The 26,634-nt window shown below is 38.4% G+C and overlaps 1 protein-coding gene across 1 annotated transcript in view; it reads right to left on the bottom strand.

Moving 5' to 3' along the window:
• Nucleotides 1–26,634, bottom strand: part of PAH (phenylalanine hydroxylase) — a 56,620-nt gene that overhangs the window by 7,988 nt on the left and 21,998 nt on the right. Inside the window, exons 4-8 of the mRNA XM_058191427.1 lie at nt 22,279–22,367; nt 13,899–13,966; nt 7,086–7,282; nt 6,758–6,893; nt 6,019–6,088 (exon numbers count right to left, since the gene is read on the bottom strand). Of these exons, the coding sequence (XP_058047410.1) occupies nt 6,019–6,088; nt 6,758–6,893; nt 7,086–7,282; nt 13,899–13,966; nt 22,279–22,367 (560 nt within the window). The remainder of the gene's footprint in view (nt 1–6,018; nt 6,089–6,757; nt 6,894–7,085; nt 7,283–13,898; nt 13,967–22,278; nt 22,368–26,634) is intronic.

The raw sequence follows: 26,634 nt of genomic DNA, 5'->3' as shown, positions 1-26,634 counted from the left end.
CTGCACACACACACACACTCACACACACAACTTTTTTAAAATCTGAAAATGAAATAATAGGGAGAGAAATTATCAAGAAAACATTTTTTTCTGCTTGTAAATTGTATTTCTTTCCAACAGAGGGAATTACAGGTATTGTTATGTATGTAACGTGTAGAGGAAAAATAAAAGTAGAACAACTAGACACAAGGACAGGTTTTTCCCACATGCCATCACTCTGCTAAACAACTAATTCCCACAACACTGTCAAACTATTTGGTAAGGGTTATTACTATGATTCCTATGATTTTGATTGCTTATTTAGTATCCTATGATTATCACTAAGTGTTGTATCTTATGATTCATGGTGAATATATTTATGATGACTATGATCATGATTGTTTCCTGATTGTTTATTTGTAGCCTATGACTATCATTAAGTGTTGTATCATTAAGTGTTAAATTTGTACCCTATGACTATCATTAAGTGTTGTAAGTGTTGTACCTTGATGAAGGTATCTTTTCTTTTATGTACACTGAGAGCATATGCACCAAGACAAATTTCTTGTGTGTCCAATCACCCTTGGCCAATAAAAAATTCTATTCTATTCTATTCTATTCTATTCTATTCTATTCTATTCTATTCTATTCTATTCTATTCTATTCTATTCTATTCTATTATTTATCACTTATATCTTTTATGTACACTGAGAGCATATGCACCAAGACAAATTCCTTGTGTGTCCAATCACACTTCGTCAATAAAGAATTATTCTAATCTATTCTATTCTGTTCTGTTCTGTTCTGTTCTGTTCTGTTCTGTTCCGTTCCGTTCCGTTCCGTTCCGTTCCATTCCGTTCCATTCCATTCCTATTCTCATTCCCATTCCTATTCTATTCTAAAAAAAATGTTCCTGTCTAGTTGCCAAAATCCAGTCATCTGTCGCCTTGGCAATTTCCTTCCCTTCATGGACAGCATGGTAGAGTTATGTAGACCTAGACTGTTGGGCAAACTGTGTATGGAACAAGCCCTAAAAATGGATTAATTTTGTAATTGGGTGGATAGGAAGTAGAAATGGAATCAATCTGTAACAATGGATACAATATGTTCTCCACTTACAATAGTTCATTTAATAACCAAAGTTCATTTAATAACCAAAGTTACAACAGCATTGAAAAAAAGTGACTTATGACCATTTGTCACACTTACGAGCATTGTAGCATCCCCACAGTCTCTTGATCAAAATTCAGATGCTTGGCAACTGACTCACATTTATGATGGTTGCATTGTCCTGCATGGTCATATGTGAACACCGCTTGTGACCTTCTGACAGGCAAAGTCAATTGGGAAGCCAAATTCACTTCTCAAGCGTGTTGCTAACTTGGCCACTGCAGTGATTCACTTAACAATTGTGGCAAGGAAGGTCGAAATGGAACAAAATGCACTTACTAAATGTTTGGGTTAGCAACAGAAATTTTGGACTCAACTGTGGTTGTGAGTCGAGGGCTACCTGTAGGACTTATTTCCATGGAAACGATACAGGTAATCCTTGTGTTAGAACTAGTGATCATTTCCAAGAATAACAGAACTGAAAAAACTGACCAGTTTTATGATTGGTCCACCACTGTAGCACTGCTGTGATCACATAGCCGTGATAGGGCCGTGGATAGCTCAGGCTGTAAAGAGCCTGTTATTAGAACACAATAGCCTGCAATTACTGCAGGTTCAAGCCCGGCCCAAGGTTGACTCAGCCTTCCATCCTTTATAAGATAGGTAAAATGAGGACCCAGATTGTTGGGGGGGCAATAAGTTGACTTTGTAAATATACAAATAGAATGAGACTATTGCCTTATACACTGTAAGCCGCCCTGAGTCTTCGGAAAAGGGCGGGATATAAATGTAAATAAAAAAAATAAAAAAACATAGTCAAAATCTGGGCACTTGACAACCAGCATGTATCTACGACGGTTACAGCAACCTGGGATCACCATTTGTAACCTTAACAATTGGCTTCCAACAAGCAAAATCAATGGGAGAAGCCAGATTTGTTTAACAATCATGTAATATACTTAACAACTACATGATTCACTAAACAAACCCAGCAAGAAAAGTTCCAAAAAATGGGTGCAATTCACCTAACAACCAATTTGCTTAGCACAGAAATTATGATCCCAGTTGTGGTTGTAAGTTGTAGCCTATGACTATCATTAAGTGTTGTATCATTAAGTGTTAAAATTTGTACCCTATGACTATCATTAAGTGTTCTAAGTGTTGTACCTTGATGAAGGTATCTTTTCTTTTATGTACACTGAGAGCATATGCACCAAGACAAATTTCTTGTGTGTCCAATCACCCTTGGCCAATAAAAAATTCTATTCTATTCTATTCTATTCTATTCTATTCTATTCTATTCTATTCTATTCTATTCTATTCTATTCTATTCTATTCTATTATTTATCACTTATATCTTTTATGTACACTGAGAGCATATGCACCAAGACAAATTCCTTGTGTGTCCAATCACACTTCGTCAATAAAGAATTATTCTAATCTATTCTATTCTGTTCTGTTCTGTTCTGTTCTGTTCTGTTCTGTTCTGTTCCGTTCCGTTCCGTTCCGTTCCATTCCGTTCCATTCCATTCCTATTCTCATTCCCATTCCTATTCTATTCTAAAAAAAATGTTCCTGTCTAGTTGCCAAAATCCAGTCATCTGTCGCCTTGGCAATTTCCTTCCCTTCATGGACAGCATGGTAGAGTTATGTAGACCTAGACTGTTGGGCAAACTGTGTATGGAACAAGCCCTAAAAATGGATTAATTTTGTAATTGGGTGGATAGGAAGTAGAAATGGAATCAATCTGTAACAATGGATACAATATGTTCTCCACTTACAATAGTTCATTTAATAACCAAAGTTCATTTAATAACCAAAGTTACAACAGCATTGAAAAAAAGTGACTTATGACCATTTGTCACACTTACGAGCATTGTAGCATCCCCACAGTCTCTTGATCAAAATTCAGATGCTTGGCAACTGACTCACATTTATGATGGTTGCATTGTCCTGCATGGTCATATGTGAACACCGCTTGTGACCTTCTGACAGGCAAAGTCAATTGGGAAGCCAAATTCACTTCTCAAGCGTGTTGCTAACTTGGCCACTGCAGTGATTCACTTAACAATTGTGGCAAGGAAGGTCGTAAAATGGAACAAAATGCACTTACTAAATGTTTGGGTTAGCAACAGAAATTTTGGACTCAACTGTGGTTGTGAGTCGAGGGCTACCTGTAGGACTTATTTCCATGGAAACGATACAGGTAATCCTTGTGTTAGAACTAGTGATCATTTCCAAGAATAACAGAACTGAAAAAACTGACCAGTTTTATGATTGGTCCACCACTGTAGCACTGCTGTGATCACATAGCCGTGATAGGGCCGTGGATAGCTCAGGCTGTAAAGAGCCTGTTATTAGAACACAATAGCCTGCAATTACTGCAGGTTCAAGCCCGGCCCAAGGTTGACTCAGCCTTCCATCCTTTATAAGATAGGTAAAATGAGGACCCAGATTGTTGGGGGGGCAATAAGTTGACTTTGTAAATATACAAATAGAATGAGACTATTGCCTTATACACTGTAAGCCGCCCTGAGTCTTCGGAAAAGGGCGGGATATAAATGTAAATAAAAAAAATAAAAAAACATAGTCAAAATCTGGGCACTTGACAACCAGCATGTATCTACGACGGTTACAGCAACCTGGGATCACCATTTGTAACCTTAACAATTGGCTTCCAACAAGCAAAATCAATGGGAGAAGCCAGATTTGTTTAACAATCATGTAATATACTTAACAACTACATGATTCACTAAACAAACCCAGCAAGAAAAGTTCCAAAAAATGGGTGCAATTCACCTAACAACCAATTTGCTTAGCACAGAAATTATGATCCCAGTTGTGGTTGTAAGTTGAGGACTACATGCATAAGGAGATAGCTTTATTGATAAAACTGTACTTTCTGACACAGTATTGGTATTGCTAGTGTTTCAATAATTTTATTTAATGTAATTATTTAAATTTATTGACTACCCAACTCTGATGGACTATGCATAGTATAAAAAACTGGGGGGGGAGGAGGAAACAGAAAAATAACAGAAAACATTAAATCAATATTTGGGTATAGTGCTTTCACTTAAGGTTAAAGAATTGAAAAAACTTAATTATGATGTGGTGATTAACGAAATTGAGAAGAAGATAGATAAATATAAAATTTTAAAGTTGTCTTGGTTTGGTAGAATTGCAATGTGTAAGATGATGTTGCTGCCCAAGTTCAACTTTTTATTCGAGATGCTACCACTAAATTTGACAGAGAAAGATATTGAAGGATATCAGAAAAAACTGGATAAATTTTGCAACGGTGGCAAAAGACCTAGATTAGTGAAGAAAATGTGGTATCAAAATCAAAAGGAAGGTGGATTAGGAATCCCCAAATTATTTAATTATTACTGTGCGTATGGTATCCGGATAGTGGTAAAAATACTTAAAGGTGAAGATAACTATTGGAGAGACTTAGAGTTAAGGGATATAGAAATTTGGATCAAGGTGGTTTTAGATAAAGCAAATTTAAAATGTGTAAGTAGAAGTTATTGGTTAAAGGGATTAAGTAAAAATGTGGAACAAATTTGTTAAAATTTTAATTCGGATATAATCTTTTGGGGAGACAACTGAATTTGGCGATTAAAAATAATATAAAACGTAATGAAGTGATTAAAGAGGAAAATATAGAAATTATTAGAGATTGGATAAAAGTTATGGAAATGAAAGGAGGAATAAAGAAATTATTGAAAAATTAGGGTTAAGTTGGTTTGAAAAATACAGATAGAAAATGGACAAAAAACTAAGGGAAAATTATTCGATAAATAGATGTGAAACTGAATTTGAATATTTAGTATCTCGGATTATGAAAGATGAAATTGGGCTAAAGGGACTCGTTAGTAGGGTTTATAAGATTATAAATTCTGATGAAAAATTACAAAGAGTGATGAGGACAAATTGGGAAAAAGATCTTAATATTGAAATACCAGAGTCAGATTGGAATGTGAATTGGAAGAGTAGAATTATGAGAACTTTATCTATAAGGATTAAAGAGCACAATTATAAAGTTGTTTGGAAATGGTATTTGACTCAGTAAGATTGTCACAAATGGATAAAAAATTAGTAAAAATGTTGGAGATGTGAGATGGAATTGGGGACTTATGAACATATGTGGTATAATTGTGATAAGGTTAAAAGTTTTGGCAACAATCGGAGAAAATGATATTTGAAATGATGGGGAAAGTAATAACATTGAGAGTGGAAACTATATTATTGTTGGTAATTAAGGAAATAGAATTAACAAAATATGAAAAAGAATTGATTAGAATTATGATTATAATAGGTAGAATTATAATAGCTAGATATTGGAAACTAGATGTGATTTTTAGAATAGAAGAGTGGAATTCTGAAATGTGGAAATTAGCTTTAAATGATAAAATGACATGTGATATTAAAATTAGAAGTGGTGTGTATAAAGAAGATATTTTCTGGAAGACTTGGAAACCATTTGTGGACTTTGCGCTTGGAACATTGGACGCTTCAGTACCTGTACCTCGAGAACGTGGATTTTGGCAATCATGAGGATATATCCGAAGACCCAAATCTTCCTTTTATGTATAGCACAAGGGTGTAATAATGTATTTTTTGTTTGTTTGTTTGTTGTAAAAAAAGTAATAAAAAAAAAAAGAAAACATTAAATCAAAAAGGTAGTCCACATTAAAATGATCTAACAAACAAAAGTATCAACAGAGCAGAGCAGAGCAGAGCAGAGCAAAGCAAAGCAAAGCAAAGCAAAACAAAATACAAGTAATAAACATCAACCTTATGCCTGAGACCAAAGTCAGATTTTTCAAAGTTTTCTGGATCCCTTGGACAGATAATGGATTATCTCCTGCCTATGTGGACCTCCTGCTAGTCAACTGTTAACATTAAAATGTAACTTTTACTTACTTGAGAAAACTGAGCAAAACTAGGGTCAGCAAACAGAGGGACGTGTCCTAGGAGTTCATGGCAAACATCACTAAAAGAAAATATAAATCAGTATGAAACATTAAGACAAGATGTGCTTGTGAGAGGGAAAACACATTAGAAAAATCCTGCTATTTCAATAAAGTACTGCTAGGAGAAGCCATGTGATTTGCTACAGATGTTTTGGATTTCTTTCAAGCTTAGCCAGCCAAAAGCAAGAGATACCAAGAATTTTGGCCAAAGATATCTGGAATATACCAGATTATCTGATTTACCTTGCTAAACATATATGTGTGTAACCAGATAGAATTAATACTTCCCTATTATGGCTTCCTTCCCTTCTTTCTTTGTTGTGCCAATTTATAGACGCATAATCTCTAAATAATATCAATCATGCATATTTTCCAAAAATTGGCTCTTAAGTTATATGCGCATCAATGGTGGGTTTTACTTACCTTTGCTACCAGTTTGCTCATGCGTGGACCACTTCTGCATATGTGCAGAAGCTTCTGTGCATGCGCAGAGCATATTTGATGACTTCCAGGGTGGGCGGAACCTTCCGTTGCTGCTACCTCCAGTTCTCCCAAACCGGTGCGAACCGGGAGCAACCCGCCATTGATGCACATGTCTTTACTGTCTTGGTCCTGTTCCCCTTCAATCATACATAATATTTCAGGTTTCCAAGCATAATACATAATACTTTACAAGATGAAATACGTACGGTTCAGGTGTATACATCGGTTTTGATGAATGGCGAATGTACTGCGTAGAGTGAAATACTCTAAAAGCCAAGCCACCCAAAAAATCTCGAGATGAAAGAAGACCAGCCACAGGTCGTAAGCGAAATCCAGTGCAGCCTTGAAAGAACAGAAAAGTTCTAGATTACCAAGCGACTTCAGATTTAGCTATATTCTAAAGTTTAATTTAGCATTCTTATTCAGAAATCATTGAGTTACTTACGTCTAGAAACATATGGACAGAATTGCAGTCTGATTGTTTCTGATACACAAACCACATTTATATCGGATTTTCAACAACTATTTACTTACTTCTCAAAAAATTTGAGACATCTTCAAGCTGGGGAATATTATCCTCTTGGTAGCCGCAGTATTTTTCCAGGAGTGGAAACACATGATTGTGTTCATAGCAAGCATGTGTAGGGTAGAGAGTCTTCAGCTCCCTAAAGACTATCCCCCACGTCTTCTTCTCTTCTTCAGTGTAAGTCACCCTGGGTATAGGTTGCCCACTGAAAGGGAAGTAAAAAAAATACCTTCATTCCCATCTTATCAACTTCGATTCAATTCATTCTATCTGATGTACTGTGGCAGATCTTTACAGGTTAGGCAGGGAAAGTAATCATTATGATGAACTTTTTCCTAGTGTGTTCATACGTGTGTCCTTTGATTCTTCCATTGTACATTTAAGCAGCTTTATGCCAATATTTAACACACACCCCACCGCCAAACTTACAATTGCTTATAGGTCAAACAGAAATAAGACACCCCAAAGTTTAATGTATTCTAAAATTTTCCTTACTGATAAACACTATATTCTGGTTCAAACAGCCACTCTGATACAGTTTGATTACTGCTATGAGTTTATCAGGAGCCACAGTGGAGCAGTGGTTAGAGTGCAGTACTGCAGGCTATTTCTGCTGACTGCCAGCTGCCTGCAATTTGGCAGTTCAGATCTCACCAGGCTCAAGGTTGACTCGGCTTTCCATCCTTCCGAGGTGGGTAAAATGAGGACCCAAATTGTTGGGGGCAAATATGCTGACTCTGTAAACTGCTTAGAGAGGGCTGTAAAAGCACTGTAAAGCGGTGTCTAAGTCTAAGTGCTATTGCTATTGCTATCATGTTTTTCACATATTAAACTTGTTGTGGAATAATCAGAGTCCTGGTCATTTTATTCCGGTCTGCTGTATCCATATGAAGTTGTTTTATATTGGCTCAAATTGATATTATGCTGAACTTGCAATTTCTGAAAACATTTTTCTGTGATGAAAAGGTTGTTTGTTTAGGCTTATTATCAGATATTTTTGGGTTTTCTTCTACTGAGAAGCAGCAGGGGATGTTACTGCTGGGATTTCTATTTTCTGCTAAATCATCTTTCCATTTCTCTGAGCCTTCCGTAGTTGCCCAAATCCTTCCATTTTCTACCATTTTCCAGCCAGAATTGAAGAAGCTTCTTGGATGAGAAGCAAAACCTCTTCAAGGAAAAACAAAGCCCAGTTGCCTTTTGCAAATGCACCTTCCCAAACTTGCCAAAATAAAACAGGCTGATAGGATCTTCCATCAAGTTTGAAGAGAAGTGCAGAAAGTCAGGACAGATACAACTCTCCAAACAGACAGTTGTAGAATAGAATAGAATAGAATAGAATAGAATAGAATAGAATAGAATAGAATAGAATAGAATAGAATAGAATAGAATAGAATAGAATTCTTTATTGGCCAAGTGTGATTGGACACACGAGGAATTTGTCTTAGGTGTATATGCTCTCAGTGTACATAAGGACAATAAAATACATTCATCAAGAGTAAAAAGATACAAAACTTAGTGATAGTCAAGGTTACTAATGAGCTATCAAATCGTACTAGGAAACAAATAAGAACAATATAATTGAAAGATACAAACAACATGGTTATAATAATAAGTGGGAAGAGATAGATACTAGTAAAGAGAAGAATAATAGTAATACATTCTTAGTAAATTATTTGAGAGTGTTGTGGGAATTAGTTGTTAAGCCAAGTGATGGCATTCAGGGAAAAACGGTCCTTGTGTCTAGTTGTTTTGGTTTTGTTTTAATAATTTAATAATTTAGTTTTAATAATAATTATTAAATTTGTTATAATTATATGTTTTAATAAGACAGGGTGTTCTTTGGCCATCTTATAATGTAGCAAATCAAGAACATCATGCTCCATTCATCAAAATACTATGGAAAAAAAATCTCTCCTCCATTGAAATAAATTTTGAAAACAAATTCTCTTTTTTCAGAATGAATGAACGACAAGGGGAAAAAAATGTAATAGAATTTTTCAGCACAGCATTAAGTTGAATTATTTAACCATGTCAGTGTTTTTTCCTGCAATCTTCCCCAATCTGATGCAGTTCTGAGAACTTCCAGAATTCCCAGTCAGCAGGTAGATCAGGTAAATAAGCGCACAAAGCACAATGGAAAATTCAAGCCTACTTTTAGTATATAAAAAAAAAAAGAACGTGTTCTTTGCAACAATTTCTCTTTGCTCTTTGCAGAAGAGATGAACGTATACAGTCATCTCTTTTGCCCCACCTTGTGATGGACTTTTTAAAAGCTGCAGCAAACAAGCAATTGCTCCACACAATTAGTTGGGCCCTAATTCTCAAAATGTTCCCGCATGAGACCATCTGGGCTAACATGAGCGATTTTAATATTTGAGAAGACGCAGAAAAGGAGACAGTAAAGAACACTGCTGGAATCCCAGAAGGCCTGATAGTTACTTTGTCCCTTATCCAATCTATTATTTACGATCGAATTACCTGGATTTAGGAAAACAAACACACCTGTTGGGGATTAATTCTTAAGAAACATCAGCACCGTCCCCAACTTCCTTACTTCCCTACTATGCAGGAACATTTTGGCCTAATTTCTCCCATGCTGTTCTTGCTTTGCAGCTTTAATGATCTGAAAACGAAATAATCTGATGTACATGTGATTGACACTGAAAACCAGGCCTGTGTACAGAGTGGATGGCTTAACTAAACAATGCCTCCAATCTCTCCTGGCTTTAAAACTGGGGTGCTAAAAGTCGACCCTGGTAATGGCTCAGCAGGACTGGCAGATCTGTCTCTTCCCTAAATATAAGTCCCCAACAGTCAGCCTGGATCTGTCTTAAACCCAAAAGGAATCTTTTGACTTGCTCGACTTGTTGCCTTGACATTAAAACTGGGGGCGGCGGGTGGCAGGGAGGCGGTCTGCTGCTCAGAAAATAATTTTAAACATGGGCAGGCGACTGATCTAAGCCTTTCTCTCATCCTGCCCCAAATCAAAGCTTTCCCCCCCACCCCCGCAGCAATTGAATAGGTTTTGTGGCACCGTGGGGATAATAGGAGGGATCTCCTATGTCTGAAGTGGCAGCTCTTTGTCAGAAGATGAGTGATACCCACACCACTCCTTGTCCTGTCACTTGATCAGCCTGATCCTAGGGGCAGCCCCCTCCCCCAAATAATAATTGTGCAATTTTCTGTGTCTCTGCACCAGTCCTCCTTGATCTCCGGAGCCTTAAACATGATTTTGAATGAGATGGGGTGTGTGATGAAACTGCTGTGGTTTCTATAGCATTGACATTTCTCATTAATCCTTAGGCCACCTTCGTGGGCCTAAGAAAAGAAGTTTAAGGCTCTGTCAGACACCAATTTGAAAGCTGCTGAGATCAATAGACCAAGGCTCAGGGTGGCAGGTGAGAAGGAAGAACTGAAGAGATGGGGGGGGGAAGTGTGGGCATACATAAAGAGGGGGGGACAAAAAGATAAATGACCGAGGGTCTTAAAAATGAGCCACACAACATCCTAAATTGCCCCTCCTGCTTCACAGATTGTCCTTGAAAGGACTACAATTTCATCTCCACAGCTCCTATTGTTTGCATGTTTATTGTTTTCTATACATACACAAACATGCATGCAGTAAATGCTACACCTTTCTTGATTTCCTGTTTATCTTATTCTTTTTTTTTTTTGAAGGACATTTTTCATCTTCATAGCAACTTCAGGAAGTGGGGAAAAAAATTCATCCACTGGTTTTGTGACTTCATTTGAACCTATTAAAATTCTCATCACTACAACGCTTTGTCATGAATCCATGCAACTCAAGGATTTTTAAAGCATGGCTTTAGCCATACATTATTACACCATAAATCACAATGGCTAGATTCATATAGGTTGACAAAGCAAAGCCACCCCCAATCCAGAAGGGTCAACCGCTGGCTCTAAAATTCCAAATTACTACACCCCCAAATCTGAATTAGCAAAGTGTAGTGTTTGTTCTCCCATAACATACTATGCTGTCCATTCAGAGAAAGGATCCTTTCCCAGCTCAGCATGCAGGTTTGGTTCCCACAAGATGCAAAGACAATAGCTAGGCTCCAATTACATATTTGCCAAATCTATTTTAGCCTCTTCTCCATAACCCTGTTTCTTGGAGCTGCTGAGATCAGCTTCTATCTATAACAGTGAATGCTATAAAAATCAAGCCTGTTTTGTTAAAAAGTTTTCCCTGTTCTATCATTGAGGTTGAATTTGGATTCCAAACCCTTTCTTTTTCTTTTATATTTTGGGTGGGCCCTTGACATCCTTTCTATCATGTCGCCAGTTTTTAAGCAGAAAACACAAATGCCCCAAATAGTAATTGTTTAACAAGGACTCTGTCAAACAAGGGTCTGGGAGATGACATTCCAATAAAGGAAGGAAGGAAGGAAGGAAGGAAGGAAGGAAGGAAGGAAGGAAGGAAGGAAGGAAGGAAGGAAGGAAGGAAGGAAGGAAGGAAGGAAGGAAGGAAGGCCAATCCTTGGCCATCCCATTCCCCTTTTCTTTATTAGCTATTAAAGATTGGTTGTATTATGAATTTCAAGTAGAGTCATACTTGATATAGATAATAAATAAATGAATCATCCATAGTTTGGCAAGAGACGGAGGGAGGGAGAGAGAGGGAGAGGGGAGGAGAGTCTGTACTTCCTATTAGTTGATAATAGGATTTAATTATCAAAATGGACCAGGCATAAAATCACTACTACACTATCTCTTCAGTCCCACAGTCCAGAAAATAGTGTGAAGACTAACCAGCTCATTGAACACTTTTATCATGCAGCTGGAACAGTGACGATAGACACAATTAGATCAAGAACATACGCAATGCATTATTTTAATCTTGCTCATAGTCCTTGCTATAATGCAAATTATACACATTTCTTTCCTCTCCCCTGTTTAATGTGAAGCATATGAGATGCTGTTTCATTTGGTGCCTGGTGCTTTGTAGTCGCCTCTGATGCTGCAGCACAATTAGATAACAAAGCTTTGTGGGGGCTGGAGCATGATCCTCATCTGAATGCCATTTATTACCAGAAGGCTGTAATTGGGGGATAAATGCAGTCAAAGGAGGATCTAAGAACAGAGGAGGAAGAAAGCAAGCAAGAGAAAATAAACATTTTATGGAAAATTTGACTGGAGGAAAATTTGGTCTACTGGTTTGTTTTATTTGGACTCTCAGTGAATTCAGGTGGGCCCTATATGAATGACTCTAGAATTCCCATGAGACTTTCTACCTTCATTTGGTCTGGTTTGCCTTTTCTTATTTAATTTGATAACAAACTATTTATTCACACTTTTCCTCCTTCCGTTCCTTTGATTTCAAAATGCTTAGATTTCCTCTCTGTTCAAAGGCTTCCAGATCTGCTACAGATAATGCTACCGATAAAAATAAGCTTTTTTTTTAATCCGCCATGATGCTTCTTTTTTGATAGACTGGATTTTAATTTAATATTCTAAAGCACAATTATCGAAATGTAAAAGGATCCATACATCCTTGTATGATTTTGTGAATTTAAATTCAGCTGAACAACAAAAGAAATGTTTTGATGATCAAGATAGTTCAACAACCCCATGAAGTACTTCAGAGAGAATGAGGTGATCCACATTGGAGATCTTTGGCCAAATATTGAGGAATAAAGCACCATGGATTCTCCAGCTATAGGAGACACTACTCTATTATGCTCTAAACATCTATAGATAGCCTGCCCCAGGGGTGGGCTTCAAAATTTTTAGCAAGGGGTTCTCTGCCTGGTTGCTGGGTGGGTGTGGCCATGGCGGGCATGGCCTAGTCAGCCTCCTGCACCATGGCAGGGGGAGTGTTGTTGCCCTCCCTGGGCTCCTGAGGCTTTCTTCAAGCCTCTGGGAAGGCAAAAACAGCCCCCCCAGGCTCCGGAGGCCCTCTGAAGGCCAGAAATGGGCCTGTTTCTGGCCTTCCCGAACTTTTGGTAGGCCTGTTTTTCACCCTCCCTGAGTATCCATGGGCGCCCTGCATCCAAAATGGACCATGTGGGGACTCTTGGGAGGGTCAGGGTGAGGCCAGCCAGGAGTGGGATTTGGGGGTTCTCCGAACTGCACAGCAGTTCCTCTTAGCTAGAGGTTCTCCCGAACCCCTGTGAACCCCCAGCAGCCCACCCCTGGCCTGCCTGCTTGTAGTCTGGCATTCATTCTTATTCTATTATTTCATGCTGCATCCAATCCAACCTGCTCTACCCAGAATAAATTTGTCTCATTTTTCCTTCTTCTTTCTTCAAGGTCATAATTTGCACCATCCCACTCACTAACCAAATGACCACATCCATCTCAGCCATGTGGCCAGTTCCCCAACATCTTCATCAAAGCAGTACTGTTGCAAAGAATAAATTGGGGAAAAGCTAACCTTGATTTATAATGTGTCTAATATGCTCCTGATCACTTCTGGATAATTCAAGATGCACATTTCTCCTGTACCTTCTGCAGTGTTCCTCAAACTTCTTCACTCATTACTAAATAAACATTCAGCTGGCTGGTGGTTGAAGAGGCAGAGGCCCTTGCTAAGGCAGTGAAGGGTTCTGGACAGATGATTGATGGTGAATGTTTGAATGCTGTTGTGGGCCATCATCTTCACTCTGTAGACCAGGATCTCCAAACTTGGCAACTTTAAGACTTGTAGACTTCCACTCCCAGAGTTCTTCAGCAAAGCTGGCTGAGGAACTCTGGGAGTTGAAGTCCACAAGTTTGTAGAGCCCTGATGTAGAACACCTATTTTGTGCCAAAGAAGTTATTTTAGGAGGTAGTTTCTTCTTTCTAATCTGCATACTTACTGCCTGTAGTTGTATGCTATATCTGCAAATTCCTTTCTTCTGGCCCGGTAAACTGGATCTTTGAAACCCTAGAAACAGATAACAAAAGCAAGTTTAATAAAAAATATGCAATAGTACAGCCCAGTGGTGGGTTTCACATTTTTTTACTACCGGTTCTGTGGGTGTGGCTTGGTGGGCATGGCATGGCTTGGTGGGCGTGGCTTGGTGGGCGTGGCAGAGGAAGGATATTGTAAAATTTCCATTCCTACCCCACTCCAGAGGAATGATACTGCAAAATCTCCGTTCCCTCTCCAATCCAGGGGAAGGTTACTGCAAACTGGGACTTTAGAGGCAGAGAATCGATGGAGGCAGGGCAGTCAGAATTTTTACTACCAGTTCTCAGAACTATTCAAAACTTCCGCTACTGGTTCTTCAGAACTAGTCAGAACCTGCTGAAACCCACCTCTGGTACAGCCCTGGGAAAACATAGTTATTTTATATTGTTTTTAAAACACCGCTACAGCTCCATCCTGTCCCTCATTGGATTATCCTTTGTGAATAGCACTGATTCACTGATTCATATTGATTTTAATCCTATGTTTGCAACTCAGATGAGACCCAGATTGTTGGGTCCAATGCTGACTCTGTAAACCGCTCAAAGAGGGCTGTAAACTGTGAACTGTGAAGCGCTATGTAAGTCTTAAGTGCTATTGCTATCTGCAATTTCAGTGGCCCTATAAATTGAACTAAATAAATAATAAATATATTTTTCAATATTTGTCACCACACAGCAGATTTTATTTATCTGCTCTGCAAACTTAAATGGCTCCCCATCTTAATGAAATAACTCCAGATGTCTAACAAGCGTAAACAAACAGAAACACTGATATAAAAATATTAGGGGGGAAAAAAGCAGTAAAAATTCTCGCTAAAAAGTCTGTTAACTTTTTAACAGAGAAAAGCAGAAATCTGGCTCCATTGAGTGGCTCAGACTGCTAAGACAGTCTGTTATTAACAGCAGCTGCTTGCAATTACTGCAGGTTCAAGCCCCACTAGGCCCAAGGTTGACTCAGCCTTCCATCCTTTATAAGGTAGGTAAAATGAGGACCCAGATTGTTGGGGGCAATAAGTTGACTTTGTATATAATATACAAATGGATGAAGACTATTGCTTGACATAGTGTAAGCCGCCCTGAGTCTTCGGAGAAGGGCGGGATATAAATGCAAATTAAAAAAACAAAACAAAAAAAAACTAGGTGCTAAGGCCTGAGAGATGAGCTGGATTTTTAATGTTTTCCAAAAGGCCACAAGGGTAGGATCAGGGCCACCCTACATCAGGAGGGAAGATGTTCTGCAGGGTACGCACCAGAACAGATCCCAAATTATTTTGGCACTTATGGACGTACACAACTTCATTATACTAGTATTCTAAGCCTGGATTTTATAAGTCAAGCAATAATATACATACTATAGACAAATGGCTGGAAGGAAAATGCCTGCTGTTTAATTATGTAAAAATAAAAACAAAAACAATTCATATAAAATGAGACCACATCATAATTAAATACAATAATAATGATGATGATAAATTGTATCAAAAGAGAGAAATATTGCTTAGTGATAACTTTCAATCAACCTGCCTATTTTAGACTCCTGCTTTTCTTAGCAGACCCCATGCCTTTCTTTTATTAAAAAAAGGAAATTAAAAAGGGAGATATCACTGGCAGATAAGACTTTGAAAAATATGTAAGGGAACTTCCTGTTATTCAAAGTCAAGAAGAGATACAATTTTCTTTTCTTTTTTTTAAACAAGTTTTTTTTTTTAAACACAAAGTAAAACATACAAATCTTTGTTGAAAAAGATATCGGTCGGGTACATATTCAAACATATTTCAAATTTCATCCTCTCGTTATATTATTCATCCAATATTTTCCCCGTTTCAAATATTTAAGTTAGCCCTTTACTTTTAAAGTCTATTCCATCCCTTTATTCTGGAAAATATCTAGTCCCAAAATATCTCTGAAAATTTTCATATAGTCATCATCTATATTTTTCATAAATTCCATTTTCTCTTTGAAACATTTAGTATAGATCTAAAGGAAGTCATTATTATCCTTTCTTGGAGCGGTCATGCCATCACATCAACCTATCCATCTACATGGGAATAATCCAATAGAGAGTATTCAGTTCCTGCTATCATCCATAGTGGTTTCAGGGTGAGTTATCATCTGTACGCTGATGATACGCAGCTGTACTTTTCCACCCCGGACCACCCCAACGAAGCTGTCTGGAAGCCGTAAGGGTCTGGATGGGGAGAAACAGACTCAAGCTTAATCCCTCCAAGACGGAGTGGCTGTGGATGCCGGCACCCTGGTACAGCCAGCTGCAGCTGACTCTTAGGGGCAAGTTATTGGCCCCAATGGAAAGGGTGCGCAACTTGGGTGTCCTCTTGGATGGACGGCTGTCGCTTGAAGATCATTTGGCGGCCGTCTCCAGGAGGGCCTTTCACCAAGTACGCTTGGTTCGACAGTTGCGCCCCTTCCTTGACCGGGATGCCTTATGCACGGTCACTCATGCTCTTGTCACTTCCCGTTTGGATTATTGCAATGCATATATACATGGGGCTGCCCTTGAAGTGCACCCGGAGGCTCCAGAATGCAGCTGCGCAGGTAATAGTGGGAGCAACTCGTTGCTCCCATGTAACACCAATCCTGCGCAGTCTGCACTGGCTTCCTGTGGTCTTCCGGGTGCACTTTAGGATTTTGGTTACCACCTTTAAAGCGCTCCATGGCTTAGGGCCCGGGTACTTACGGGACTGCCTGCTGTTACCTGATGTCTCCCACCGACCCGTACGCTCACACAGAGAGGGTCTTCTCAGGGTGCCATCCGCCAAACAATGTCGGCTGGCGGCCCCCAGGGGTAGGGCCTTCTCTGTTGGAGCTCCCATGCTTTGGAATGAACTTCCCCCTGGTTTACGTCAAGTGCCTGATCTTCGGACTTTTCGCCATGAGCTGAAAACGCACCTATTTATTCAAGCGGGACTGGCTTGAAAGTCTTAAATGTCTTATTAATTTTAATTGGGGCTATTTATAATTTTAAATTTTTAAATTGTTTTAAATTCTCGGCCATTTGTAATATGCTTGTTTTAGTTTTGTTTTTAATTGTGTATATTGTGGGCTTTTTAATATTTGGCTGTACACTGGCTGTACATTTGGCTGTACACCACCCTGAGTCCTTCGGGAGAAGGGCGGTATAAAAATCTAATAAAATAAAATAAATAAAAAATAAATCCTCTGCCTCTAGAAATCACTATTTTATAACATCATAAGTAACATTATTTCTTTTAATCAAAAATCATTTTCTATAGTCTTTCCCTCATTCCCCAAAGTATCCTTAAAAATTCTATAATCATTCATGTTTTGCAATATTAAAATTATCTCTTAAACCTCTGACATAAATCTGAAGACAGCCTTTTAATGTCCTTTCTAAGGCAGTCGTGCAATCACATCAACCTATCCATCTACATGGGAATAATCCTGAAATAAGAATTATTCACATCCTGCTATCTTCCTCTGTCTCTAGAAATCGCCATCTAATAAAATTACAAATAAAAAATAACAGTGTTTCTTTCAAAATTTCAAATCATCAAAAACAATTTCCCATATCCATCATTCCCCAAAATATCCTTAAAAATTCTATAGTTCTCATTTGTATTTTACATAAATCTTTTAGAACCTATGAATCTAAAGACAGCTTTTTAACATCCTTTCTTAGGGCAGTTTTGCAATCACATCAAGCTATCAATCTATATGGGAGTGGTCCTAAGGTCAAGACCATTCAGTTCCTGCTATCTTCCTCTGCCTCTAAAATCATTATTTAATATAATTACAAAACATAAGTAATAAATATTTTTGAAGTTTCAAGACATCAAAAACAAGTTTCTCCTTATTATTCTATTTAAATTTAGAATGAAAAAGTCTTTCCTTGGGGATGCTCTAATTCTTTAAGTATCAGCCTTTATAGCAATTACAGTCCACAGTTATCATGAAGTCTTTTATTTCAGATCATTTCAATTTCTTGCTTCTGCATTTCTTCTGCCTTTAGATGTCAGTCTTTACACTGCAGTTGCCATCCACAATTAACAAAATCCCTTTTAAGGTCAAATCATTTGTTTCTGCTTTCTTTCTTCTGCCTTTAGGTGTCAACCTTTATACTGTAGCAAAATGATAAAGTAGCAAACTCCTTTGTTTCAGTTTAATTCAATTTCTTATAATCCTTTATGTTCAAAATTTTATAAAAAATCAAAGCATAAAAACACAATCCATTAAAGTCCATTTTTAAAATCCTGCTTCAATCTGTTTTTTCTTTTTCTTTCCAATTTAAAGCCACAATCCTTTGTCCCTTTTATAATATAATTAGGCAATATAGTATAGTAGCCATTTTGAAGCCAAGTTTCCTTTGTTTCAAGTTGTTATAAGTCCCATAATTAGTTACATTGTAATCCTTTATAGTCAAACTTGTGCAAAGTTGGGAGGATAAGATGAAATCAATCTAAGTCCATTTTTAAAGCTTTAAAATCATAATCAAGTCCAAAAGTTTTTTTTCCTTCCTTTCCCTTTCCCCCACATCTTTTAAAACTGTCCAAAGTTAATTAGCCAATAAAAACTTTTAAAGTTGTCCAAAATCAGTTGCAAATAAAATATTTAGTTTGAAAAAATCTCCAAAATTAATTAAAACCCTTGAGGTAGGTTCCAGACTCTCATTCCAGGTTTTAGGTGAATCTAGTTTCCTTTAATTGGTTCCTTCCATTTTCTTTCCTGTTTCAATTAGCCGCTATTCATGTTTTTTCTTAACCTGCTTTTGGCAAAATTGTTTTTCATACCTCCCGTGAGCTGATGATCACTCACCCAGCTTTGGTATCACTTTCAAAAAATTGTGCTTCCTCTCCTGCCCGATCCTTGTGGTCATCTCCGGCTTTGGGGCAGCTGATGTTGGCTGCCATTCCTCCCCGATGGGTCGAGGAAAAAGAACGGGGCTGCAGGGAGTTTGCTGCCTCCCTGCCAGCCCCAGCAGCTCCCCCATTCTTCGCTGCCCCTTCAGGGCAGCTATGGTCCGCGATGGACCCCCATTCCAGGGGGAATCTTGGCGGTCACCCCTGATCTATTGGGGTGACTGACTGTTCTGCCACAACGCTGACCATGCCTCGATATGCTCAAGAAGATATACAATTTTCAATGTCCAAAACAAAGCATTGGTTCTAGATACAAAATGGAAACCAGTGCAGCTGTGTTAGAAATGTCTTCATCAATAGAAGAATAGCCTCAGGATCACAAGAAGTAATAGTGCCACTCTATACTGCACTAATGAGGCCAATGCTTGGAATATTTCATCTAGTTCTATGATACAAAAAAGATACTGAGACACCAAAAGGGTACAGAGAAGAGCAGCAAAGATGATAAGAGGTCTGGAGTTTGAACTGTAGGATGAACAGTTAAGGGAACTATATATCTCTATTCGAAGAAAGAGAAGTCTTAGGGATATACATGATAGCTGGCTTCCAGTACTTGAGGGGCTATCACAGAGATGAGATGACTTACTGTCCAAAGCACCTGAGGGTATGTCAAGAAGCAACAGGTAGAAGCTCATTAAAGAGACATCCAGATTCCACCGGTTCTGACTATTTCAGGTGAACCGGTAGCTTCGATGATCAGCTGGGAGCGAACTGGTTCGCTCCGAAGATCAGCTGGCCCCACTCACCCACCCTTGCGCTTTACTTACCTATATCTTCGCAGCTGATTAGCAGGGCAGAGCAGATTGCTGTGCCTCAGCTGTTTTAATTCCCTAGCACTAATGCAGAAAGTGATTTTTTGTTCACTTACGCATGCGCACAAAGCGCACGATCACTAAACCAGCTGTTAAACCGGTAGGATCCTACCACTGGAGACGTCCAATCTGGAACTAATGAGAAATTCCTGATAGTGAGAACTATTAACTAATGGAACAGCTTGCCTACCAGAATTATGGGTTCTTCTTTGTTTTTCAAGAAGAGATTTGTCTGGAATGGGCAGGGAATTGGGTTAGAAAACCTCCAAGGTCACTTCTAGTCCTATGATTCTATGACATCTTAGTACAGTACTTACAGTACATCTCTGTACTGTTAAACAGTTGGACGATAGCATATTGTATACTAGGATCTGATAGCTTCATTAATCTTACATAGGGCAGATTGCCTAAGATGAAGCTAAGATCTAAGCGGACTGTAAATATACTGAGGAAATTTCAAATAATACTTCCAGTTTGACTTATTATTGGAAATATCTAGATGTACCTTTGTTTCTCTATTCCAAACAACAACAAACCCTAGGGCCACCAATTAACTGTTTCTAGGAGTTGGATTTGAGATGAGTCCTTCATTCGGATGCATTATTTTTTGTTAGTTTCATCTTGCCTTTGGTTACTGTGCTTCTGTATCTATAATATTATTCACTTGTTCTTCAGTACAATGACCTCCCATTCACCTTATTTTGTTCCAGGATTCGACCAAATATTGTGTGTGCCAAATAATTATATGGGGTGCATTATTCATTTTAGATTAAACTAGTGAGATAGTGAAAGGCTAATCACTCTCCCTCAATTAGTGTAATAGCAGTACTTTTTGCTGCGTTCTGTATAATTTATTTACAAGTACCCAGCTTTAGTTAAATTAATAGTGATAATTACTGGCTACACTACATCTTCTGACATCAGAAGGATATAGAATGTTGTTTTCCTTGATCAGTGTTAAGCAATTATGTGGTCATTCATCCAAAATATTATTTGCAACATTAGTGTTGTGAACATCTTCCTTTTGTCTCTCTGTCTTTTTCTACTAGTGAGAAAAATCCCCACCTAGCACCTAAAAAATATTACAGTCACCACAAGCTGATTGTTGCTTTAAAATTTTCCACATATCTCTTCCCTCCCCCCATCCCACCCCCTCCCCAGTCATTATTTTGGATTTTTACTAGAAATCCCCAAATACATAATTTATCAATACTCTGAAAAACACTGGAACCAAATATTTAGAATTTTACAAAAGGAATTATTTAGAGGAAGAGTTAAAATGGAGAAGAAAAGAAGGCAGAATAAAGAAGATATCACATCGTTCACAGAGATATAACAACTCTATGTGTTGCTTGTTGTCTACTGAGTATTTCAGAAGACGACAATATGCAAGATTCTTTGCAATACGGGAGCTTATTTGATCTCCCATTAAGATATTTCCCGCATTCAGAGCTTAATTATCGTTGCTTAATTATAGGAGCCTGGAGTCAATTAAAAAATGCCCCTCATTCTTTTCCCCAATGAAGTGATAGCATGAATTCTGATATCAGCAGTGTAACTAATCGGATACACAAAAACTAGATCCATCACTCTTAATTACTCTGAATTCACATTTAAAAAAAAAATCCAGAGTAAAGTTTTTGTGATGTTTCTCAATCTCACAAACCCTAGATGGCACTGTTGAGCTACAATAGAATCCCCGCCCCCTCCAATGTGGATATTTTTACCTAGAGTTCTTTAAATTGTGACACTGCGCAATCAGTAATTCTGAAAGTTATAGGTATTATACCTCACTAGGTTAGGGGTTGATGTCAGATCTACAGAATAGTAAATTAGTAAGAGATACATTCTTGGAAACATATTTTTTTTGTTTAGTTATGTATGCACGTTTTCATCTGCACCATTCAGATTATAAGAAATTCCCTATTTATATGATTCTGACTATTTCTTTTAAATATGCCCCTAACTTCACAAGGAAGACACTTCATACCAATAACCACAAATGAAATTCCTAATTCAGGCTTTGGTCTGTCTATGGCCGTGATGGCGAACCTATGGCACGCGTGCCACAGGTGGCACATGTAGCCATATCAGTGGGCACACGAGCTCAGCTCCTTTTGGGCCTTTAGGGCCCATCAGAAGTAGGGAAACAGGCTGTTTCCTGCCTCTGGAGGGCCTAGGGGGGGGGAAGGCCCATTTTTCTTTCTCACCTGGCTCCAGAGCCTCTCTATGAGTCTGGGGAGGGTGAAAATGGCCTCCCCACACCCAGAGGCCCTCCGGAGGCCAGAAACAGCCCGTTTCCCAACTTCCGGTTGGACAGGAAGTGACATTTTTTGCTGTCCCCAGCCTCCAGAGCCTCTCTAGGAGTCTAATGGCAACCATCCTCAAAATGTTGTTTTGGGCTCAGTTCCCAAAATTCTCAATTCTAGTATGGTAAAAACTGAGTAATGCTTCCATTTTAAAATGTAAAATTACATATGAGTTTAGAAACAGATTTTTTTTTCCCCTTTAAAAATGAATGGGTAAAGAGTTGCTGTGGTTATTGTTTTGCCTTTAACAAATTTTTATCCTTTCTTACAGGATGGTCAGCATCCAGTTCTGCTCCATAGCTGAGGATCTGATTTGCAAATCTGTCCAGTTCTTGAATCGATCTTGGGAACCATGGAACTAGAAAGAAGAAAAGAAGCATGAGTTGTGATTAGTTCTTTGCTACTTCATAAGAACATATGGAATATGAAGTTATATTCCTGTTACTTTATTCAGTATTTGCTTGAAATTTACACTGAAATATAAATAATAGATAATTTAATATATAGTGGTCCTTCTGTACTCATTGTTAATTGGTTCTGAGAGGAGTGATGAATACCAAAAATGGTGAATACTAAACAAATTTTTCCCATAAGGTATAATGTAATGAGTTACAAGGCAGCCGAAGATGACAAGTTCTAGCTGAGTACCAAACAAGCAATGACTAACGGAACAAAACTTGACTGTAAAAAATATGATTTCTGTAATAGAAATGTCAAAGTCTGGAATGCTCTACCTGATTCAGTTGTTTGAGCTACAAATTTTCACAGTTTCAGTCACAAATTGACTTCTGTGGACCTTACCTCATACTTAAGTGGTAAGTAGAGGGGGCGTGCATAAGTGCACTAACGTGCCTATCGTCCCTGTCACTGTATTTTTATTCTTTTATTCTTGTTTGTTTTTGTTTGACAAATTCTAATAAATAAATAAATAAAAATCTTCACTTCAACATGCATTTAGTACTAAATTCGATGAGTTTCAAAGCAGTTGAGTAGCAAGGAACCACTGTATAATGTTGGGTTAAAGAATGGAATTTCTAGACTTGTTCAGTAAATTTTGTCCCGGTGGCTAAGAAAGATCTCAGTGGCTTCCTCAATTAACTAAAAATACATGAATATACTGAAGGCCATTTTCTAAGCCAGAGGCCCCCAACCTTTTGGGCACCACGGACCGGTTTTGTGGAGAGTTTTTTCCATGGACATCTGTGGCTTGGCAGCCCAGCAGGGAGGAGAGAGAGGATAGTTCCTTGTGAGTGGTAGGTGGGGTCCCTGTGAGAAACTCTGTTTGTGTGAGCAATGGGCACATGTATCTGTCACTCTCACAAAGGGAGCTTTGTGTGTGAGTGTTAGCTGCCATCGCTTGAGTGAGGGAAGTTTCACACTGCTGCCGCTTGTGTAAGGGGAGCTTCGCAAGCAAGTGCAGGTTGCCACAGTTCGCACAAAGGGAGCGTCGCACATCAGAGCAATCCACTGCCACTTATGTGAGGGAAGATTTGTGCCTGAGCACAAGTCATCGCCACTCATGCAAGGGGAGCTTTGCACTCGAGCATCAGCCATTTTGTGCTCGCTCAAGAGGAGTTTTCACACATGTGCCTGTGCTCGCCCGCCATCTGCACAGCCTGGTTCCAAACAGGCCAGGGCCAGGTAGTGAGCTGCAGCCTGGGGATTGAGGACTCCTGCTGGGCCTCAGCCTGGGGGTTGAGGATCCCTGACCCCTATTATAGAATATTAAAGTAATGGTCTATATTGTATATATAATATCCATTTCGTGTTATGCTTTGAATTTTTGGTGTGATTACTGAACCAGGATCTTAGTAAGGAACATAAACCATCTCTATTTTTGTCTCTGAGCTGTGTTCATTTTTCACATAGGTCAATTTTATTTCTTTTTTATTTGCAGAACTCAGGACATCCTTCTGAAAATTAGTCACAATTTAAATAAACACTACTGGGTTGTTGTTTTTTGAGCCACTAGATGGCAGCAATAGCAAATATTATAGGTTTGAGCCTATTTGTGTATGAAAACCTCTATTTTAAAGACCTCCAAACTCTTTGGAGAAACAATTGTGCCCTGAAGGTTTTTAACAAAATAATTGAAGCAAGACACCCAGTTAGATCCATATCTGTTATGATCCTCACCCACAGTAACACTCTCAAATACTGAGGTTTCTCTTACGAGACTGGATGCTTCTAAGCCCCACAGTTATGTAACTTGAGCCATTCAGGGTCTTGAGAATTAATTTCTTGACTCAAATTCTAAAAATTTACACACAGATCTTTTTTTAAAAAACACCTTTTTTCATCTTAAAGATTCTCTTTTATCTATTGCATTCATGCAATCCTACTCACATTGCTTAGCATGTTGTAATTAATAATGGCATGTTTAATAGCACCGCATTCATATAAGTAACCAACTTGTTGACTCAGGACCCTGATTGGGACTTCGAGGGAAAAAGTCCTGCTCCAATTTAGGTATCCTAGGAAGAGGCACAGTTATAAGAAGAGGCCAGATTCCCCCAAAAGGGCATTTTTAGAACATTTTAAATTTCTTCGTTTTGCATAAGATATTAAAGTTAAAGTTAAATAAAATTCAGAGATCCTATTGAGAATAAAGAAAATTCAAATTTTGTTATACTTGCAGATATCACTAACGGGGTTGTCTCAATTTAAAAGCAGTCTGGTTAGTCAGACCAAAAGACTCTCCAAAGCAGCGTAATAGTCACACAAATTCCTTGTGTGTCCAATCACACTTGGCCAATAAAAATTCTATTCTATTCTATTCTAAAAAAGTGCCTATGAAAAGCCCGTAACAGCAAGCACAATATTGTGCTTTGTTGTTTATTTCCCAATAACTCTAATTTCAAGGGACTGGTTTATAGCCATCAAGGATGATAATTATGGTTTAATCTGAGCATGTCTGGCTCAGGAATTCTGGGAGTTGAAGTCCACAAGTCATAAAAGAGGTATAGTTCCCTGCCTCTGGTCTAATCCTTCATGAGCTTGCCCAATCAAAAATCAGGTTGCATATAGCTAATGAATATCCTTTTTTATCCTTTCTATAAATTCCTATGCATTAGATAGGAAGTACAACCTTCCCCCCTAAATGTTTGGTGGTTTATAATACATTGTTAACCTTTCATTAGAATATTGTCATTACCTCCATTGTAGTTTTTTTGTTATTTTCATACTTAGCTTTATTATTCTGATTCTATCCTGAGAGTGTATTACAGAAAATTAGGATGTGCGTAAATGTGGTTCTGTCCATCACCTTTTCTCAACCTGGTTCTCCCCAGATATGTTAAACTGTAGCTCTTTCACTGTCATTGTACAATTACAAGAACATTGGCTGGTTTGGAATGGTTGGGTTTACAGTGCAAAATATGTGGAAGATGAGAACCAGTTTGATGTAGTGGTTAAGGCAACAGGCTAGAAACTAGGAGAGAGGGAGTTCTAGTCCTGCCTTAGGCATGAAGCAATCTGGGTGACTATGAGCTGGTCATTTTCTCTCAATCCTTAGAAGAAAGTAGCACCAAGTCACTTCTGAAATGTTACCAAAAATCCTGCAGGGGCAGTCTATCTACTTGACAGTAGTCAAGGTTGACTCAAAGTTAAGAAAGATACACACACACACACACACACACACACACACACACACACAGAGAGAGAGAGAGAGAGAGAGAGAGAGAGAGAGAGAGCTAACCTCAGTGTAATTTATATTATTTTATTCCCTATAAAAATGTGAAGGACTTCTTTAAAAATAGAACATTTTAGAACATGCTGTTTCTTTCTTGAGGCTGTTAATAAATGCCCAGCACAGGCAGTTGCAACACTGACCCTCCATGGACCTCTGTAGGGCCCATGCAAGTTGTTTAGTAATAAATATTGATTTGTCTGCAGGAGGAATAGCAGCATTTTATGGTCCTGCTGTGGACACCCAAGTGGTGACCAATTTGCTAGAGGTCAGATGCTTAATGGGATGCTAATCAGCTATTTATATGAGAGCAAGGAAACCAAAGAGATTCAGAGATTCTCCAGAACTTTGTCCATTTTGGGAGTGGGGTCAGTGACAGGAGTTCAATATTTATTGCCATTTTCAGTTCAGGTTGGAGCCTTCTTTAAACATGGCCAACTGTTCTGGTGAGCCCCAGGGCCCGAGCTAACAAGGCTTCTACAGACCCTCAGCTTCCAGCTTGTCTCTAAACTGCAATAAATTATTTCTGTTTTCTCACTGAAACGGAATCATATTTAATTATTTCGTCCAGGACTCCAAGGGATCTAAGCATATTGAAAGCACTACATTGTGTCTTTATGACAATTCATTTGAACCCTTAAGAGCAGCTTGATTGTCAACTATGCAGCTATACCAGAACTCCGTGATCAACCATAATTTACTATAGATGTTCTGAAAGTTTTGGGGCCAGTTGGCAAATTTAGGGTTTTGAGAAATTGTTATGGGCATCATTACAACAGAATGTGGTTAACCTGGAAAACCACAAAAGTCCTTTTCATCAGAAGATAACTTAACTCCAAGCCTTCTAGAGTGGGCAACTATACTAAATGGAAGTAAATAAATATCCCTTTGACGTGGAAGAATCGGTTTGATGCATAGCTTTCTTCTGACTTTTTTT

This window comes from Ahaetulla prasina, chromosome 7 (assembly GCF_028640845.1).
Source record: "Ahaetulla prasina isolate Xishuangbanna chromosome 7, ASM2864084v1, whole genome shotgun sequence".
Classification (NCBI taxonomy): Eukaryota; Metazoa; Chordata; class Lepidosauria; order Squamata; family Colubridae; genus Ahaetulla; species Ahaetulla prasina.
The sequence above is the reverse complement of the archived record's forward strand: the minus strand, read 5'-3'. Positions and strand labels throughout refer to the sequence as shown.